The 22,911-nt window shown below is 34.3% G+C and overlaps 1 protein-coding gene across 18 annotated transcripts in view; it reads right to left on the bottom strand.

Annotated features, from left to right (window-relative positions):
* Positions 1–22,911, bottom strand: part of ROBO2 (roundabout guidance receptor 2) — a 609,497-nt gene that overhangs the window by 124,753 nt on the left and 461,833 nt on the right. For 13 of the 18 annotated variants that reach the window (XM_058731724.1, XM_058731735.1, XM_058731723.1 and 10 more), the window contains 2 exons: positions 11,417–11,544; positions 6,836–6,847 (listed from right to left, as the gene is read on the bottom strand). In XM_058731724.1, coding sequence (XP_058587707.1) covers positions 6,836–6,847; positions 11,417–11,544 — 140 coding nt within the window. The remainder of the gene's footprint in view (positions 1–6,835; positions 6,848–11,416; positions 11,545–22,911) is intronic. The other 5 variants (XM_058731736.1, XM_058731730.1, XM_058731733.1 and 2 more) reach the window with 1 other exon arrangement.

Raw genomic sequence — 22,911 nt, forward strand, 5'->3', positions numbered from 1 at the left:
CTTTCTCAAAATAAATAAATTAAAAAAAAAAAAAAAGAAATCAGACAATATGAAATAAAAATGATGACTGAACTGAATCAATTATTATATTGAACTGAATAAATATGGAATTAAGATAAAGAAAGCCAACATAACTCATGGGAAAAATTAGCAAAAGATAAAGTGAAGAAAACACTCTTCATATAGAGTAAATTACAGCATGAATCTGCAGATTTGAGGGGCTTGTATTCTAAGAATGTTACTTACAGGGTGACCAGAACCAAGATATAATCCAGCAAAGTTATGGAAGAAAGGACTACACTGGTATTCAAATAGTAAAATGCAATCTCAGCCAAAGATAAAAATATTCTACAAGCCTCAGACTTCACTATAGTAACATTCCAATACTAAAGCAACCCAACATTTTTGCTAAGTTCTGAGAAAAAATATGACTCGATAATTTTATACCTATCCTCTTTAGAGGCAATGAACAGACATTGTCCAACACACAAGGCCCTTGAAGAAGAATCAAGTCAGTGACTAAAATCATCCAACCATGAGAAGTAACTAGCACTTGCTTTTCACTTTAATAATTAGCATTAGCTTATTTTAAACGTTTCTCATTATGGAAACTGTTGGAATGTACAAGACAAAACAGAATGCATTATTTTTTTACCTCCTATTTAATCAAAACATATGGAGCAATGAAAACGCGATGCTCAATAAAAATTAAATTGGACTCTGCATAAGGTAGCTAATTAGCGCCAGGTGCAGGAAACATTAAGTGCTTGTAGGAGGGAGATGATTACCTCGGGTCATGGGGTAACAGCTTGTCCAAGGAAGAAAGTCTGCAGGGAATAAAAGTATAGGTTTCCTTTCAAGACACACTCAGGATGCCTTTTGCAGAAAAGTGGATCTTGACATGAAAGGGTTCATATAGAATACCTACATGTTTTCTGATTTAAAAAAAAGAAAGCCTGGAATATTTCCAATACTAAGTTAAATTATATACAGCACATAACATTTTCCAGATTTCAAGGTGGGTAGAGGGTGGTGGTATCAAAAATATCAATTGCCTTATTCTGTAAGTAATGTCTACTTTATAATTTTTCCTGAATGAATTTTTCAATCACTCACTTTTTATTGGATGTCTTGGTGGTCTCAGTAATGTGCTTTAGAGCATGTTAAAACAAAACTGCACTTCAGTTCAAAAGAGATTTTTCTAAAAAGAGGATAGAATTATTTTTGTGTTTAAGCAGTGAAAACATTGCAAAAGCAATGTGCCTATAGATTTTTGTTTAGAACAGTGGCTGCTTCTTTTAATTAATAATAACAACATGGAAATTTTGCCTAAAACATATATATTTCTAAATACCTACAAACTCTGCTGTGGCCAGTCATGTTCTTCCATCAAAAGAACACATCGTTTTGAGTCACTAAATAAGGAAATATGTAGACGATTCCATAAAGTTGTGTATTGTCAGTTTGTTTTTGATGTTTTAAGCAAGTTTCACCTGATGCACACAGCTTTTCATCTCCATACTGGAGGCAGTCAGCATCTAGCATATGGTGTACATGATAGAAAACGGAGCAGGGCTCAACTTCACAAGCAAGGCAGCTGGTAGATTTGACAGTTCTTTTCCAAATTACTCATCATGTTTTGAGTTGCTGCTAGGAAAAAATGTGTTGCCCATCTCCAAAATAGATGTTCTTTTTTATTTTTAAGCTTGAGAAAGGCTTCCAATAGAAAATAAGACAGATGGGTATAGGAAGCAAGTTATTTATCCCTATTTAGACTATTTTCTTCTGTCAGTTCCCTTATCAGAACTTATCAGAAGAGTTTTCCAAATAAATGGATATTTCCACATTTTTTTGCTAACTGTGTCCTATGAGGTACTTTTGCATCTCATGTAAAGAATGACTCTGGAATAGTAAAATGTCAAAGCTGCGGGAAGGGCTGGCAGACATTTGATAATCAAAGTGGCCTTTGTCTAGATTCTGTGGTAACCAGCAAATATGAAAGTGGGATTAAAGGACTCTTTTCAGACGTTGATAACATTGCAGGCGAGGAAGTGAAATCTGGAGAATACTCTTCTTCATTGGCAAGTATGTGATTGTCTGCTTTCAGTAATGTCTCCCACGCCAAGGATCCTCTAAATCAAGAGTTATTCCTACAATCTCAAAAATAGAGACCAGAAGGTGTTTATTCCAACTGCAAATTGCAGAGTTGCCAATTCTTTAATTCCAATGCAGGTCATAAGAGTTATACATATGGACAAAACTCCCAGTTTGGGGGTTTATAATGATTTCTAAATGGGCTTTCCACCCATACTACCAAGTGTTTTTTTTTTCTTTATCCTATATGTAATGTAATGATTGATTCTGAATCTTTACAGATATTTTTACATTTTAAAAATAAAAATTTACAAATTAAATTTAATTTACAAATTAAAATTTACAGTATTTACATACTCTGGAATCTGAATATATTTCTAATTTTCTTTCAAAAGCTTTATATAGGAACTATCCCTTAAATTTTCTCTAAATTTTATATACTTGGTGCATATTTCTTCACCCAATTTATATGGGACTTCAAGGCCAGATTTTTTTCTCCTTTCTGTGGCTTCTACTTTGTTATATACCCTTTATGCTATCTCTATGAGCTTCAAAGTTGAAAAACTTACATTTCAGTCCACTAACAAATACTAATATTAATGTACTTTGCAGAGAACTTCAAAGTTTAAAAATGTGTGTCGTAGTCAACTAACAAATATTAATATTAATGCAGTTTCTATTATTTGAATATTTAATTTATGATTTACCTGATTTGTACCTTCTTACATTACAATAAAAGTTGGCATATCTATCACTCCTGAATTCAAATTCACCTAAAAAGTTTATGCAAAGATTCATATACACCAACAATGAAGCAACTGAAAGAAATCAAGGAATCCATCCCATTTACAATTGCACCGAAACCCATAAAATACCTAGGAATAAATCTAACCAAAGAGGTGAAAAATCTATACACTGAAAACTATAGAAAGCTTATGAAAGAAATTGAAGAAGACACAAAAAAATGGAAAAAAAGATTCCGTGCTCCTGGATAGGACGAACAAATATTGTTAAAATGTCAATAATACCTAAAGAAATCTACATATTTAATGCAATGTCTATCAAAATAACACCAGCATTCTTCACAGAGCTAGAACAAATAATCCTAAAATTTGTATGGAACCAGAAAAGACCCCTAATAGCCAAAGCAATCTTGAAAAAGAAAACCAAAGCAGGAGGCATCAAAATCCCGGACCTCAAGCTATACTACAAAGTTGTAATCATCAAGACAGTATGGTACTGGCACAAGAACAGACATTCAGATCAATGGAACAGAATAGAGAACCCAGAAATGGACCCACAAATGTATGGCCAACTGATCTTTAAAAAGCAGAAAAGAATATCCAATGGCATAAAGACAGTCTCTTCAGCAAGTGGTGCTGGGAAAACTGGACAGCGACATGCAGAGGAATGAACCTAGACCACTTTCTTACACGACACACAAAAATAAACTCAAAATGGATGAAAGACCTAAATGTAAGACAGGAAGCCATTAAAATCCTTGAGGAGAAAGAAGGCAAAAACCTCTTTGATCTTGGCCACAGCAACTTCGTACTCAACACGTCTCTGGAGGCAAAGGAAACAAAAGCAAAAATGAACTACTGGGACCGCATTAAAATAAAAAGCTTCTGCACAGTGAAGGAAACAATCAGCAAAACTAAAAGGCAACCGACAGAATGGGAGAAGATATTTGCAATGGACATATCAGATAAAGTGTTAGTATCCAAAATCTATAAAGATTACCAAAATCTATAAATATTATCAAACTCAACACCCAAAAAACAAATAATCCAGTGAAGAAATGGTCAAAAGACATGAATAGACACTTCTCCAAAGCAGACATCCAGATGGCCAACTGACACATGAAAAAATGCCCAACATCACTCATCATCAGGCAAATACAAATCAAAACCACAATGAGATACTACCTTACACCTGTCAGAATGGCTAACATTAACAACTCAGGCAACAACAGATGTTGGCGAGGATACGGAGAAAGAGGATCTCTTTTGCATTGTTGGTGGGAATGCAAGCTGGGTGCAGCCGCTCTGGAAAACAGTATGGAGGTTCCTCAAAAAACTAAAAATAGAACTACCCTACAACCCAGCAATTGCACTACTAGGTATTTATCTAAGGGATACAGGTGTGCTGTTTTGAAGGGACACCTGCACTTCAATGTTTATAGTAGCACTACCAACAATAGCCAAAGTATGGAAAGAGCCCAAATGTCCATCGATGGATGAATGGATAAAGAAAATGGATGAATGGATAAAGAAAATGTGTGATATATATATATATATATATATATATATATATATATATATATATATATATAATTTGCAACTACATGGATGGAACTGGAGGGTATTATGTTAAGTGAAATTAGTCAGTCAGAGAAAGACAAATATCATATGACTTCACTCATATGAGGACTTTAAGAGACAAAGCAGATGAACATAAGGGAAGGGAAAAGTAATATGAAAACAGGGAGGGGGATAAAACATAAGAGAGTCTTAAATATGGAGAACAAACAGAGGGTTACTGAGGGGGTGTGGGAGGGGTGATGGGCTAAATGGGTAAGGGGCATTAAGGAATCTACTCCTGAAATCATTGTTGCACTATATGCTAATTTGGATGTAAATTAAAAAATAATAAAATTAATTTTAAAAAGCTTATGCAAAGAAAAAGCAAGCTAATTTCCTCATTATGAGTCTCGTCTCTGGTGATCCACTAAAAGCATATCCAACGTTCAGTTTCCAAAATTAATAGCAGTTGTCAAGTTTAAAGTATAGTTCTTCATATTTTTGAACATTGTCATAAGTCATTGGAGATAGATTTATGAAATGACAGACTTTCCCAGAACAAAACACAATGTGTCAAAAAGCTATTCTTTAGTTCCAGTCCAATGGGAATTAAAAAAAATCATTTTAAACAAGAATAAAAACAGAAATAACTTCAAAATGCCTTGCAGGTGACAAGTACATCCCAATACTCTCTGTGCATCACATTTTCTATTAATGAACATCTTTTCTATTTATGAGTTTTAAATGTATTGGAAATTATTAACATATTGTTTTATGTTCTGGGAACTTGTGAAGTAATATAAATCAAGTGGTCATGGTTTATCGGCATAAGGTTTCTACATATAAAGATCTACAATTTAAATGTTATTTTTCCTGTTAACCAGAAAAGTTATCTTATTGTTTCCCATTCACTTCTTAATCTTTCATCATACCATAGATATGTAAAGTTATCATTAATAAGAATTCATACAACACTAAAAAATGAGGCTTAAAACTGTAACATATTCTTCAATTTCCTACATCTCCAAGTGTAAAAAAGCATGATCAATTTAATAATTATATTGAAAGAAAACAAGATTGTATTTTATGACTGCAAGACATAGCTATGTTTCAAAAACACGAAAGTATAAAATAATATATGTCTCAGAAACTAGGAATGTTGACCAATATTGGCATATAAACTGTTTCCACATATATAATCCGACCTGAACTCATTTCATTCCTACAACAGCTTTGAAAAGTCAATATTACTCTCTCCATTTTCTAGGTGAAGTCACTGAGGATCAGGGACATCAAACAACTAACAAAAGAAGCACTGCTCAGAAATAGCAGACCAGAAACTCAGATTGGGAAACCAATGTTCTATTTTCTGTATTGTTATGTATGGAGGAATATACTACATAACAATAAGGTTTGTGAATGTTTCAACTAATGGAAAAAAAAAAACGTTATGAGTTTGGACCAATACATATCAAATGTCAATGTCAAGTCAGTGTATTAAGAAAGATTTTGAAGTTAGATGGACCATTTACAGAGTTGTGTCAAATTGATAATTTATTAAAGTATCTCTTGATATATAAAAAAGAAACATACTAAATTCATTTACCCATCCATCCATCCATCCATTTATGCATCAATCTGTTCATTTCCTTATAACACAATTACCAAGATTTCTTTTATTTAAACACATGTATTGGTTGGTTAAGCTAAACTTTAAAAGAGATGCAGAAACATTACTAGATCAATGAATTTGAAAAGATTTTTTTTTCCCAAATGTTTACAAATAATTACCACTTAAATTACTGCAAATGCAGTTAACTTCACTTTTGCAAAGCTGAAAGAAGGATGAGATATATTAAAACCACCACCTTTCCATGCCAAAGAACACAATTCATCCTTCCCTTTCCCTCTTAGTGTAAGCATCTCCTTAGAATAACTTGAAGCATTCTACCACATTTTGCTTAAATAGGCATACAGATAATAAGTATACAGCAGTTAAAAATGCCCATAATAAACAAGGACTCGAAGCTGTTTATAAAAAAAAAAGTGCATCCAGTAGGCCAACTTCTTAATTGAGTTCATAATCATTTATCTTAATGAATATCAAGCATAACTAATACATGATTATTTTACATATACAGGAAAAAAGAATTATTGTATTTTTCTCTTTAAGAAAAGTTAGCAGTTTATAGTACTAAACATTCATATATTATTTTTCATGAAAATCATTACCTATTCATTGTTAATACCAAAAGTCACTATAAAATTGTTTATCAAACTGATGAAAAGATCAGGAGCAATTTTTTACAGAAGATAGTCCCTCAAGTAATATTTAAACATGGGTGATAAATATATTTCATTCTCTTAAATCCTAGTATGCGTGAGTTATGAAGCATTGTACAAAGCCATGCTAAATGGATAGAAGGATGGCTACTTACCAACAGGGCGAGCTGTAGACATTACAATGGTGTGGTGAGAACATAAAGAAGAAATTAAAAAAAAAAAAGAAAGAAAAGAAAATTATCAGAATGCATGATGTGTAATGTTACATTTAAGTATGGACAGTAGAGTGATTTCTAGTCTTATAATTCAAGTATGAACAGGATGTCTGAGTTTGACTAAAACTGAAAGTTATACATATAATTTTAAGAAAATAATTATTTTGCATTCCAGAATTAGCTCTATGTGATGTGAGAGATAATTTCATGTAAAGTTTGATTGTCATCACTTACTATAGTTATTATTTCAAAGAACTTTTTAAACAGCCTGTATTACCCCCAAAGTTAAGAACCTGATGAATATAACCATTCAAGTCACAGACTAGCAAATGTCATGTCAATAAAAGAAGGCCTCACTGTCTGATTTAAATAGGAATTGGATTTTAAGCATGGTTAGTCAGAACCATTACAAGGACTACAGAAAAGCCCCTGACGCTGCTTTTAAGCCAGTAATAAGTTAAGATCACATCACTTTTCATCCGTGGACAGGGTGGATGAAAATATAACAAATAGGTTGGAACATCCTTAGAGATTTCAACTGAGTAGCTCCCTAACTACTGTTAAACGTTTTTCTTCTTCTTCTTCTTTTTTTTTTTTTTTTGGCAGAGGGCAGGAAACAATGACTGACAAGTTGATTCTTGTTCACTCTGAGAATGGCTTTCAAACTGCTGCTTCAACAAATTATTATTATTTTTTATTATACCATAACTTTCAATCACTAACATCATTAGTAATAGGCTGGCCCTGTTATTAATGCACAGCAATTGTAAGAGACACACATGGGCTTAATAATACTTTCTTTACAAAGAATAATGCCAAATCAATTTAGATAGTAAACCACTTTATATAAAAGCAATGGAAAAATATAAAAACATATGGTGCCATTATTCCAATGAAGAAGAAATATATTTAGTAGCATTTGAACTTTTATGAACTCTTCCATTCAAAATATAAACTTTAGTGACAAACAAGTGTCTCACCCACATCCTAGTGGATAGCTCTAGTCCATATATAATGTGACTCTAGAATTTAGCATAGTTTTGTCTTGATGATGTCTCATTGGACATGATGAGATGGATATAGTCATTGAAACCATATTTATAGGCATTCATTCACTCAACCAATACGCCATGATTCTAGCTTTGTGCATTTTCTGAAACAATATGGTGCTGCCTATTTAGGAGATGCATGCCTTATATTATTATTTATTATTAAAAGGGGGATTAAGATAATTCAAAGAAGAGCAAAGCAATTATAGCAGCAGGATGAAAATTCTAGCTCAGTGAAGCTCTAATGTGTCCTACAGTCTATGATGTGTTCCCATAGCAAGAGGAAGAAAAGAAGAACGTTGCCCAATGCACAATTTCTTTCCAATCTTGGGGGAGGTGCACAAAAAAAATAACAACCAAGAACAAGATATCAGACGAAATCGTAAAGTTGTGCCTCATTCGAAATATATATCTCTTAATTTATCAACATCCAATAGGAAAAGAACTTTGTCTTTTCGTTTTTAATTTGCATTTTCAGGTGTCACCTGAGGCTAAATCTCAAACACAATGTTTCATTTAGAAACGAAAAGGCATTTTGAGTCTATGATAATAAAGAGAGAAAAAGAAGAAACCATGGTGAAAAATCAGGTTTAAAAAAATAAAATATATTTCTCTTTCACCTAGTCTAGGGTAATTCAAAAAGGAAAAAGTTTTATTGCCCTAGAAGCAAGATAGTTTTTCCAATGAAGTCTTGATTTATGCAAAGCCAATTTCAGCAATTGAAATGGGGAAAAATGTTTACAAATATGCAGTTTGTGTTAACACATTCTGGAGCCATTTAAAAAAGCTCTCTTAGATCATGAATTATTTGATTAGAATATAAATGCTAGGAGGCTGGTTGTTGTTTAGCATTACTTCTTTCTAATTTTATGTTCCTCAAGTCAGCAAAGGGAGCCACTTGCTGTTAAATTTAATTTTATAGTCTATTTTCACCTTATTTTGAAGTGGAAAGCAACTGAGTAAATCTGTGTTCCAGATTTTGACTACAAAAGTCCTTTTCCTTTTTCCCAATTGAATATCATGATAAAATTTTAGCAGAAACATCCCAATTAAACTTCTTGTTTTTGTTACATAGCAACATTTTATCTTGAAAAAAACCCCAGCAGGTGGATGTTTTCAAAATCAGCAAATTAAACTAAACTGTGTCCCTGCATTAAATGGATGAAAATGGATGTGGCCTCTTGGGTCGGTTGACCCTGTTCTAATAAAACAATCCAGGGAAGGGCTAACCATTTCATGTACGTGCATAGAAAAATGAGCACAGAAAAAAATTAAGTCATAGATAATATGCGTTTTCTCCTGTTAACCTCTTAGCATGAGAAGTTTCAACTGCTTTTCCTAATGGTAAAAAATATTTTTAAACAATATTTTACTCCACATTCTATTGTCTTATGGAGATTTTTTTTTCTTTAACCCTGTTGCTGAGGTTCATTCAGTCTTAGATGAGTAATAAATACATACCACACAGATTAAACTCTCTAATCCATCTACAGGACACAGATTAGGGGAGAGACCATTTAAGGTTTGCTGATTTAAAAAAAATCCTATTAAAAACAAAAAAACTCTATTAGTTTTTTAAGTTAGCTCTAAACATCCATGCGAGAGGAGCATGCTTTGTTAAATGAAATGTTAAACCTGAAACTTTCAACAAATTACAAAAACAATTAGCTGGGAAATATTTTAAAGCAAACAGACCACTTCATGTCTCATTCAGCCAAGCATTCAAGTATAAAAAGAACTGCTGCTTCTACAAACAAACAACTCCTCACATTTTCTCACCATTTATGTTTAGTCAGCAAATATATATATATATTTTTTAAATGGAACGTTTCTTGGTGGGTTGTTTATTTTTTTCCCCCACTCACTTTAGAAACAACAAATAAATAAGCTTTGGGGGAAATTTGGTCAAGTGATTGTTTTCCCAAAGGACTAGCACACAAATCTATATTAATATAGAATCACCTACAGGGAAGGTAGATTAGATATAGTAAAGTGGCTTACAAAGACTATCAGATTTTGGTAATATATAATCAGTGTATAAATTTGATTGTTATATGATCATAGCTTTTTATGATCTGTTAACTAATGAGGAATGGAAACGTTTTTGAACAACTAGCTTGCCAATTTTGTCTAAATCTGTTCTGTATCTAAGTTCACGCTAGAATGTCTGGATGGGAGGAAAAAATGGATTCAGTGGAATAAAAATGGAGTAACTGGAAAGTATGGAAATCATCAATATTTTCCAAGTCATTCAAAGTGCATGTCTCCTAATAGTTACCTGAAGGAAGTTAAGTTTTGGGTTCTGTTTGTTTGCTTGTTTGTCTTTTAGTGGTTTGATGCTGAAATCATGGGTGAGCAAAAATCATTTTTGGTCCAGATGGAGGACCAACATGAGAATCCCTGACACATTTCTCACCAAGCCAAATTCCTCCAAACCTTTTCACCCGTCTGTGAAAACTTCTGGGAGTACAGCTGCACAAGGTAGGAGGTGTGACTAAACAGGATGAGATATAACTGAGTCTCTCAGTTATAGGGTGCGAGCATGCAGCTGACCTGATAAAGGACGAGAGGAGAAGCCATCAGTTGGGGTGGTGGGAGAAAGGTGGAAAGAGATCAGAGGACGTGCTTGCCTATCGCTGTTTGAAATCCCGTGAGTGTAAATGATGCGGTGGGTGATGTCTCTTTGGCAAGAGTAAGTGTAGATGTCCACATGGTACCACTTGGTAGCTGGGGCTATATAATGTACTCATGTGAGTCAACAGGCACCACCAGGAAGACAGTTGATTCATTCTACCTCACTGTAGGGTTAAGTAATGCTTTCTTTCACTACTAAGCAATTCCAGGGAGTCTATAAATGAATATCATTCCCATGAATGAAAAAGTGCATGACACTTTTCCCAGAAAGTGAAAGTTGTTACAGGAGCCACACTAGTTCAGTTATTCAAGGCCAATGAACTTCACAAATCACTCTCTCAATCAGATTTTCTCAATGCGGTAGCTCATTTGTATCCATTTTCCACCCTGCAAGCAGTGTCAGTTCTATTGTTTTTAATTGCTTCTTGGATGCTGAAATAAAACGAATTTCAAAGTAGTACTCTACTAGTATAAACCCAACAAACTAGTAAACAGAAAACAGAGTACCTTTGAAACTGTAACACTTAAAAGCAGTAAATACTTCAAAGCGGTGGGACCACGAAGACTAGTATAAATCTTTTCTACTCTTAAGATTTACTTTTAAACCATATTAACTATTATTCATTAAATTAAAAAATCGCTTCAAATAATCATCCCTTTGAACCAAATTTGGAAGTAATTTTATTTCAATTAATAATAGAAAGGACACAAAATCTAAACATTTTAGTAAAAAACAATAGAAGAGTATCAGCTATTATTTTGACTGTGAGTTCACTTACCAATTTAACCAAATATTAATCTGCTGATTCAATTGTATTTCCCATCTTACGTTTCTTACCTCGGACTGTGAGAGAAGCAGAGGCTTCCACTTTTCCAACCCGATTCTCAGCAATACACATATAGGTGCCTTCATCTGTACTCATGGCCTTTTTAATTCTCAGAGTATAATCATCTTTGATGTCATACCTGTGTAGAATATGAATTGGTCTTATTAAATAGCATTTCAGCTATATTAAGATAACACTGTTTTCACCTTCATTTCTTCTCTTTTGTGACTGTATTTCAACTAAAACAAAACACATGTACACATACACATGTAATATGCCGCCACAAAGTGTAATTGCTTAGATTTAAGGTTTTACTGATAAGATCATGAAGTTCATATGTGACTTCTTGCGGTTTGATTATCAATGATCGATACTTTATACACATATACATCTCTTACTGCATCAAAACTATAAAAGGCATTAAAAGCACTTTAAACGTTTCCGTAGTAGTTCTTAGATAATAAGGAAACAGTGTATATTTCAGTTTCTCGGTGAGTTGTATTCTATCATTTTGTAAATTATGCTGCATTTAAATATCGGATTTAATTTGGGGGCTTCTTGAATATCAAGCTAAAATATATTAAAAGGCATTTTTTCTCTTATTTGTTGGCCAATTGACACAAACACCTGGTTGAAAGAATTAAGAAGGAGCCGGGGTTTTTTTAATTAGTAATATTAACTCTTAAAATATCAACATGCCCTGGAGTGGTTTTTGGAAATGCACATCCTCAGCTCTTTCACACATATTTATTTGCTTACTTCTATTTTTTTTAAGCTTATTTATTTATTTATTTAAAAAAAATTAACGTTTATTTATTTTTGAGACAGAGAGAGACAGAGCATGAGCAGGGGAGGGGCAGAGAGAGAGGGAGACACAGAATCTGAAACAGACTCCAGGCTCTGAGCGGTCAGCACAGAGCCTGACGCGGGGCTCAAACTCACGGACTGTGAGATCATGACCTGAGCCGAAGTCGGACGCTTCACCGACCGAGCCACTCAGGCACCCTTATTTATTTATTTTGAGAGAGACAGAGACCGTGCAAGTAGGGGAGGGGCAGAGAGAGAAGGTGAGAGAGAGAATCCCAAGCAGGCTCCACACTGCCAGGGCAGAGCCTGATGCGGGGCTCAAACCCACATCTTGGGGTTTGAGATCATGACCTGAGCAGAAACCAACAGTCGGATGCTTAACCGAATGAGCCACCCAGGTGCCCCTCATTTCTATTTTTTTAACAAGTAGACTAACACAGTAGCTCAGAAAAGAATTATAAAATTTTAACATGAATCTGTTGAAATGCTTTCATAAGAATATGCTTATTAGATTCTAAGAGATTATGATTACACAAGCAGAAGAACAAAGCTATTATTATCCTTTTCATATCTGATCTTTCCCCTTGATTTTCACTGATGGCCTTTGTTATTTCACTCACACAATTTTGCAATAGCTTTTGACTGATCACATTGACTTTCTTCCTCACATATATCACGCAGACAAAGCTGTATTTTAAAAATATTACCTTAATTGGTTCTGTCTGCTCACAACTAGCTGTGATTTCCTATTGCTTTCAGGACAAAACAAACTTTTTAGGCTTGCATTGAAGATGAGTATAATCAGATTTCTTCTACTTCTGGCTTTAGCTAAAAGAATAATAGCTTATGTTTATTGCAGTGTAAGACCTAATAATAGTTCTGTTTTATAGAGCTTTGCGTGACAAAAAGCAATGTCTATGAACCAGTCTTGCCAACTAAACGTAGCTATCCATGATCCTCTATCCTCCAATAATGATGGTTACTTTATTGTCAGCATGCTTTCATTTAAACTTCTGCTGAGTTACAATGTCATAAGTTGTTAGGAAAGCCTTATCAAACTCTTGTTTGAAGCTTTCCATCTCTATACTAGAAAACTGTAATTACTCTCTCCTTGAAACCTACTGCTATACAATCATTCTGCACTTGCTTACTTTTTGTATTTGTTTATTTTGATGCAGGCAGAGATCCTGTCTGCTTCACCCATTGCTATATCCTCAGCCCCTAACACAGAGCTTTTAACATCCAGTAGCATAACAAAGTAGTTTAGAGGACAGTCTCAGGAGCCAATGGCCAGAGTTCTAATCTAGGAGTCTACTTCCTCCTACGCTGGTAAAAGTGGACAAGATACTTAAATTCCCTGGGCCTCATTTTCTTCATTAGCAAAATGGTACTGACAATAACAACTACCTCTTGGAGTAGAAGTGAACTTTGAAGGAGACATTACACATAAAATGCATAAAACTAGGATACAGAAAGCACAATACACATTATCTATTTTTATTACACATAGTAGGAGTTCAGGAAATACTGGCTGATTACATGATGAATATCTCATTTCTTCCTGATATAATCTAAATGATTGCAAGGCTGCAAATTTGCCACATTTGTCCAGTAGGGTTTTCTTATGAGCTACATTTACAGTTTAGGAGGACAAGTCCTGGGCTAAAATGCATACAAGAGTAACAGTGCATGTAAACTTTCTTTGCTTAACTTTGCCAATTAAAAACATGAAAAAAAATGTTTTTATGATGGCTTCAGAAAAGGTGCTGGTGATGTATTTAATGTCTAATAAAAAAAATCCTTCCTACAGTTAGCCTGCGTGACATGCTAAGCTCTCGGATACAAGGATTGAATAAAAATATAGTAGAACAGATCAACAAAACCAGGAGCTGGTTCTTTGAAAGAATTAACAACATTGATAACCCCCTACCCAGATTTATCAAAAAGAAAAAGGAAAGGACCCAAATAAATAAAATCAAGAATGAAAGAGAAGAGATCACAACCAACACTGCAGAAATACAAACAATAATAAGAGAATATTAGGAGCAATTATATGCCAATAAAATGGGCAATCTGGAAGAAATGGACAAATTCCTAGAAACATATACACTACCAAAACTGGAACAGGAAGAAATAGAAAATTTGAACAGACCTATAACCAGTAAAGAAATTGAATCAGTAATCAAAAATCTCCCAACAAACAAGAGTCCAAGGCCGGATGGCTTTCCAGGGGAATTCTACCAACATTTAAAGAAGACGTAACACTTATTCTTTTGAAGCTGTTCCAAAAAATAGAAATGGAAGGAAAACTTCCAAACTCATTCTAGGAGGTCAACATTACCTTGATTCCAAAACCAGACAGAGACCCCACTAAAAAGGAAAACTACAGACCAATTTCCCTGAGGAACATGCATGCAAAAATCTTCAACAAGATACTAGACAACCAGATCCAACAATACATTAAAAGAATAATTTACCATGATCAGGTAGGATTTATTCCTGGGATATAGGACTGGTTAAATATTCACAAATCAATCAACATGATACATCACATTAATAAAATAAAGGATAAGAACCATATGATCCCCTCAATAGATGCAGGAAAATATTTAGCAGATATTTCTAATTCATCTCAAAACACTGAATTCTGGTTAGAGTTTTGTTACTGGCTCTTATTTAACTTAATAAAGTCAGTTCACAGCACTCTGAATTTTTATCAAAAGCTAAAAGAGAGAAAGATGATCTTGAGTGTCTATAAAGGCCTCTCTGGATCAAACACACATGAAAACCATATCCTAAAAATTTTTTTTAATATTTATTCACTTTTGAGAGACAGAGCACGAGTGGGGGAGGGGCAGAGAGAGAGGGAGACACAGAATCCGAAGAAGGCTCCAGGCTCCGAGCTGTCAGCACAGAGCCTGACACGGGGCTTGAACTCACAGACTACGAGATCATGACCTGAGCCAAAGTCAGACACTCAACCAACTGAGCCACCCAGGTGCCCCAGTATTCTAAGTTTTATAAAAGGATACTTATATTATCCATGATTTATGATTTGTCATTGAGGAAAAAAAATAATGAATTGTATGTTGCCTCACAGTTCAAGCAAACAAACAAAACACAAAAATACACATCCATTAGTGCATAGCATACTCAGAATAATCCTCTGAACCAGAAATTGTCATTTTACAGATGAGGAAACTGACCCTTAGTCGAGTGAAATGATTTGCTCAACGTCATTTTACTAATAAGAGAAAAATCAGAATTCAAACCTTGAACACTGCCTCTCAACCTGGTGCTTTTTCCACACCTTATGTACCCCTTTCCTACAGTAAAATACTTTGTTGAATTTTTAACTTAAGACATATATGCCACAATATCTATATCACCTGGATAGAAATATAATTTCACATTCAGCAAACATAGTTATACCTTATGGCAAATTTTACCTCACGTTAGATAAATTCATTATATAGAGAACAACATGGGGGATAGAGTGACAGAGTTTTTTATATCTTGCTTTAGTAAGAAAAAGTAATTAGGAGAGCCTGGGTGGCTCAGTTAAGCGTCTACCTTGGCTCAGGTCATCTCCCGGTTCATGAGTTCTTGGCCTGCAGTGGGCTCTCTGCTGTCAGTGCAGAGAGCCTGCTTCAGATTTTCTGTCCCTCTCTCTCTGTCCCTTCCCTGCTCTTGGGCGCGTCCCCTATCTCTCAAAAATGAATAAATATTTTTTTAAAAAAGTGTTTAATTATAACTTACAGATTACATAATACTTGAACCCCAAATCAGAAAACCCAAGTCTGATTTGAAATCAGACTTGCTAAGATTTCTCACTTTTTTAAGGAGTGTTTAAGAAAGCCAAGAATAGTAGTGGGGATACTGTATCAGTGTTTTAGTATTTTTAATTGTTTTTTGTTTGTTTGTTTGTTTGTTTACCAAGGGTTCCTTCATCAGGGATCCAAGTAATTGTGCATTCTACTCAATAATTGTAATTTGGTCTCCATAAGAAAAATGAAAAATGAAATACACCTTAGAAGAATAAACTGAATTAATCTTAGCTACTAAGAAAAGAGACAACCTTTCAAAGATACCATGCTAGTATCAGAAAATAGTAAGTAAACTTTTTTTTTTCTAACTATAGACAGGGTTTTAGTAACAGGCTGTAAAAGTCTGGATAAGGACAATGGTCTGGCGGTATGGAGATTCTGGCTAGAATATTTGCAGGATTCCAACTAGGTACAGAGAGTACATGTATCCAGGTCATAGGTCCATTTGCAGTGAGATAGTTAAGGCTGGAGAAGAAAGAGGTTTTTGCATGATATTTTTTTTAAGATTGTTTATTTTTAGAGAGAAAGAATGGATGGGGGAAGGTCAGAGAGAGAGGGAGAGAGAGAGAATCCCAAGTAGGCTCCACACTGTCCACACGGAGCCCAAAGCAGGGCTAAAAGGTACAAACCGTAATATCAAGACCTGAGGCGCACTTGACCAAGTGAGCCACTCAGGTGCCCCAGGATAATTTTTAATTATAAAATGCTTCCCTATATAAAGTGCTTCCTGGGTGGCTCAGTTGGTTAGGCGTCCAACTTTGGCTCAGGTTATATCTCACGGTTCACAAGTTTGAACCCCAAATAGGGCTCTATGCTGACAGCTCAGAGCCTGGAGCCTGCTTCCGATTCTGTGTCTCCCTCTCTCTCTGTCCCTCTTCTGCTTGCTCTCTCTCTCCCTCAAAAATAAATAAACATTAAAAAAAATTAAAGTGCTTATTCATTGGAATTAGTAGATGCTCAAACACTGCCTCATTTCAATTTACCTTTGAAAATCATTGACATTTGAGAAAATTATAATAAAAATGTAATAATTTTAATTATTTTATTCAAGAAATCCTAACATTTAAGGAGACTTACATTTCTCCTACATGCCAGGTACTACCTCTAAGACTTCTCCAGCTAACACATATGTTTCCTCAGTCCCAAAGTTTGATATGCACACATTTCTGAGGGACATGCTGTCTTATGCCAATTAGAAATAACCGCTAACTACACTAGTCTTTCTGGGTCCCATCACACAAAACCAGCAAACCAACCATGAAAACAACAACAAAACAGATTTGAACACTCTCTGATATCTTGGGGTGCTCAGAATCTTTAAATTCTCATTTTTCACTGGATCTTTGCCTTAGAGAAGATTGTGAATATTACCAGCATTATGGATTTATTTAGAAGTATTTTGAATATATATAAAATGTCTGAATCTTTCCATCAAGAGAAACTTTAAAAAGCTCCCCTTCTGCAACCATCCATCAACATTTGAATCCTGTGTGCCACAATCTACCAACCAGTCTTCCAACTTATTCCTATGATGAATGATCTCTTTCATTTTTGAACATCTCTATTAGATGATCTTCTATAAATGATAAAATAAAACACTTCTTCCAGAAGTTTCAAGTAATCCTATTACTTCCTGTGCCAATCAGAAAAGTGCACTCTCTCTCCTGCTTGAAGCCATATGAATTATTTCATTTTTAGGTCAAATATTTGTAACAACAACTGTATAATGTGCAGCAGATATATAATCTAAGGGTTTTAAGAAGAATGAAGAGCATCAATACAAATTCATCGGTTGATATACCTAAATATGATTATTTCATTCAACCTAAATATGGCTTCTCATTCAGTCACTCAGAATAAAACCAATTTCTATAATATTCAATGTTTTAGATAATCAATTCCTTACCTATCTGTCAAGGCTAATGTTCACCCTCTTCTAACCACATGACCCTTCTTTTCCTTGTTTAAAATAACTACCTCGTTGCTGTCACAACTTAATGGAGTGCCCTTCCCCACATCTTCCATTGCCAGTCCTTCTTGACTTTCAAGATTACTTAGAAATTACCTCAAAGATGTCTTTCCTGCTCAAATAATGTGAAGTAGCTTTCTACCCATCAGTAATTTTTTTAAATGTTTATTTATTTATTTTGATAGAGAGAGCAAGAATGCAAGAAGGGGAGGGGCAGAGACATAGAGATAGAGATAGAGGCAGAGAGACAGAGAGAGAGAGAAAGACGGAATCCTAGGCAGGCTCCACACCATCAGCCAAGAACCCGGTGCAGGCTCACAAAACATGAGATTACAACTTGAGTTGAAATCAAGAGTTGGATGCTTAACCACCCGAGCCATCCAGGTGCCCCCCCTCCACCAGTAACTTTAAAAGATTACTTTTCTTTCTTTTTATTTATTTTTTTTATTTCCTGTGTTACTTTTATTATTTTTTAAAGCACATAACTCTTTCAAGTTTTTAGCTTGTTTGTTGCCTTTCAAGAGCATGCATGTTCCATGAAAACAAGAACTGAATCCCTCTTGCTCCAAACTATTCACTTCCTGTCCTATAAAATACCACCTGTGATCTTGGCTGTGCTTAATGAAGGCTTATCGAATGAATGATGAACCACCCAACAAATGCTCAGAACTACTCTGTAGTTCTTTCTTAACAGGGTTACTAGTAAAACACTTGCGTGTAAAACAGAAAGATGAACTAATTTGAAATATATCAAGAAATATAGTAATGTTGTTAGGTTTATACATCAGCAGTTAGCTCTGAAATGTAGGCTAAATTGATACCAACATAATGCTATAAATTTAAGAACTCAAGATATATAATATATAAATGCTACTTTAGAAAGAGACAAACCTAAAATAAAGAAGATAGCAAATATTGACCAGCAACTAGACATTTGGTTTACATGTTATCATCATAAATTTCCCTCTGTAAATTAAAAACATCAAAAAATAATCTCTCTTCCTACAACAGAATAAATAAAGTGACTCTAGTAGAATATCTAATATAAATGTGAAGACTATGAGAAAACAGAGTTAAAGCTTTGTGTTTTGCTGAATGCTTTCAAATTTATTATCTCATTATTTTGGCAACTAGGGTGATTTCTTATAACATGTCTTGTGAAAATAAAATAATGACAATAAAAATACATTTGCATAGTGTTCTCAAATATACTCTTTAATTTATCCTCATAAAAATTCTGGTAGGTAAGGAGGAAAAATATGATTTCCCCCACAAAACTTAGAGATACACAAAACTTAGAGATATAAAGTTCAACCTGACTGAAAGCAAACTATATAGCTTTTTAATAAATACACTTTTATAGGGGCATCTGGGTGGCTCAGTCAGTTTAGCATCTGAGTTTGGATCAGGTCACGATCTCGCGGTTCATGGGTTCGAGCCCTGCATCCGGCTCTGTGCTGGTAACTCAGAGCCTGGAGACTGGTTCAGATTCTGTGTCTCCCTCTCTCTCTTCCCCTCCCCACTCGTTCTCTGCCTCTCAAAAATGAATAAAAATTAAAAAAATAAATACGCTTTTATAAAATATAGTATAGCAGAATCTGGGATATAATGTTTAATTTTATTCCATATTTATCCCAAGAGGAATTGCAGACATGACAATCATAAAGGTGATGTACATGAATTTAAGTTCTTCACAAGTGAAAATGAAACTTAGAAGAATACTAGTTCAGTAGAGAAAACCATGAAGAACATGAATCGGTAAACATAGAAATATTCAGTATACCAATATTAAGGGTGAACACTTGAAGCCTAAATTAAATACCTCTAGGTGAAGTGGGTGGGGGTACTAATTAATTATGTAATTAGAATAAAATACACCAAAATGAGTTATTCTAAGAAGCTAACAGATAATAAATTCTGAGACAGACTAAATAATTAAAAAATTGAGTGTAGTTTAATAGCCTAAGTTTAAGATTAGAAAAATAGCACTTTGCTCTCCAGAATGCTGAAATTCATTGGTAGCAAAGATTTAGACCATGTATGAATTTAGAATCTAGATTTTTCATCAACTATATTACAGAGGTTAGAACTTTATACCAAGAGACAGCATCAAGATTCAATTTTTTAAAATAACATGATGTATAAATCTATAAAGAAAAATTAAAGTAAGCATGGGGAATACTACCAAAATAGCAGCTGCTCCTGTAAATTTTTCCTTAATGGGTTCAATAAATAAATGGTCAATGCCTCATGGTCTGGGTACAGAAATTTATACTGGGTAATATAAATTCATAATTGCAATTTGGTTATTTGTGGGCTGAACTATGCACGAAAGCAAGGTGTGTGTGTGTAAGTGTGTGTGTGTGTGTGTGTGTGTGTGTGTGTGTGTGTTTGCCTCACAGATGTTTTTAAATTACTGCAATAATTGATATTGTTTAAAGTTTTGATATCTTCATATACAAGTTTGGATTTTCAAATCAAGGTCTATTTTACTTCAAAGTACACACCTTTTCTCCTTTATTACATTGCCAACCCAATGGGTCTAATACAGCGGTGCACTGCACAGCTGGGGACACTATTCCTCCCAACACCACTCAACCACTGTGGCAATTTCTCGTCTGAACCCTGAAGGTACCCTGATGAGCACAGGGGACTCAAGCACATCATGACCTTTAGCAATTTTTACAGTAAGAAGTATCTTAGGTCAGAGAAATGATAGACTTACAATGTGATCAAATTCACTCTTACTTGCAAAAACTTAAGAAATACAAGAACCGATTTTAAATAAACTGTATCCCAAAACACTTCAAAACCGAAAAAGAAATAAATATGTGGCTCATTCCTAATTTCGCATTTAGGCAATGTGAGGCAAAAATGACAAACTTCCTTTCCAAAGGCCACACATTGAGGCAATTATAATCAGGGAGAAAACCGTCATGAGTATCTACTACTAGCCTTTGTTTTCTCTAATGGGTCATGATTTCTCTGAGATAATAAATTGCCTCCAAAAACTACATATATCACAAGCAATTGGACGTCAAATTTTTCCACAGGTCCAATAAATGTGGCCTTATTTCTTGTATTTCTTTCTGGATAAGCTGGGATGTGCACAATAGTAATCTCATTGATGCTTTTCACTACTGCATTGGATAATTGGAGAAATAATCATTTTTCCCGAGAAAGTAAATATTGACTGAGTAATACACAAAACTATGAAAACAACTCCTTACATTTAGAGAGATCTTTACAAAAGAGTTTAATACACGGTTTCACAACAATAAATGATTTAGAAAGAATTGCCTATTTCCAAACACCATCTCATAGAAGATTCTGAGATTGTTGTCTTGAGCTGTAAAGAGACTAGAATCTGTGTCCTCTGCAGCAAGTACATTTATTCTTCTAACAGAGTGACACGCCCCTTCCATTTGATATGTGTGTTATTGCTGTGTGTGTGTGTGTGTGTGTGTGTGTGTGTGCGCGCGCGTGCACATTGGGCAGGTGTGCATTTCTGCACCAGTGATTTTATATTCAGAGTTTCAAAAGTTACAGAAAATGACTTTATTAATATTTTACTCGATATTTCTCTAAAACCAACTATAATCCTAGGAGCTTCATACATGTGTTTACTAATATATGCACACTTTAAAATCATTCTTTAATTAAACAATCAAATGCACTTAAATTTTGCCTTGATTTGTTGTCCCTTTAAATAGTTGAGAATCAATTTTAAATAAGTAAAGCATACTTCGTATAAAAGAGATACTTTGTAAATATGGTACAATATATATGATCAACATGTAGGAGGTATTGTCTGACTTTAAATAAAACCAGGGGGGAAAGAATGAAATAGAGGGGCAAAAAAATACTGGTGAGGAAATCCTAATAGGAATTGGGTGATTTTGATTGTAAAAATCTGTCAGTCTCAGACTTACATAAATGCAGTCATTGTTGCCAGGTTTGATTAATGACAGTTGTACAATCATGTGCTGACAGTCCTCACCATAAAGATACCTTTTTTTTTTCTGATATGGAACACTGCTGAAAAATGCAACCCAATCAGATTTGGCCCCCGGACAACATGTGCTATCATCACTGTACCGTGAATTGAGATTGATTGGTAACCAGCTGTGACAAAGTGGGAAAAGAAGCTCTGTTTTTTGTGTTGTTTTTTTCTCCCTCCAAATTAAAAAAAAAAAAAAAAAAAGGAAAAGGAAACTGAATTGCGTCAAAACCATTACCATATGTTCAGCTAAATAATAAACAAAACAAAATAAATTTATTTTAATACTTAACACAACAGTTTATGTGCGAGGTTCTGTTTATGCATGATCTTATGTTTGATGATCAATCTTAAAAGTGTTTCAAAAGTGAAAGTGTTATTCATGTTCAAAAACCAGTACTATACTCTAAAATCACTTCTAAATGTAAAGGATCTCTTATTTCTTTCATGGATAGTGAGGAGATTGCCTATAAATCTAAGTTTACTTTGAAGATACCAAACAAAATTTTTGAGAACTGGCAACATTTTATACATAACCACATCGCATACAATTCTCATACTTTGCAATCCCTAATGCATTGTAACCTTCTAGGATAGGAACTTTTCCTGATTTTCTGCCTTTTGTAAACATAATTCAGATAATTTAGGGACCTCCCCTTCCAAGCTTTCCACAGTGGCCTTAGAATTTAGGAGGAGAAAAGAACAAAAGAAAATACAACACAATTTCTATTACAAGGTGGAATTTTACCAGGTTCATTTCAAGCCTGTGTATCTCATTGCCTTGCTTGAATTATGTGAGGATTCTGCACGAATAAAACTTCCTGAATGGCTGTTCTCATTTCACAAGCACCTTTGTTTTTTTTTTTTTATGAGAGGAAATTTATTTTCTCAAGATCTTTACTT

Source organism: Neofelis nebulosa, chromosome 5 (genome assembly GCF_028018385.1).
Source record: "Neofelis nebulosa isolate mNeoNeb1 chromosome 5, mNeoNeb1.pri, whole genome shotgun sequence".
NCBI classification, from domain to species: Eukaryota; Metazoa; Chordata; class Mammalia; order Carnivora; family Felidae; genus Neofelis; species Neofelis nebulosa.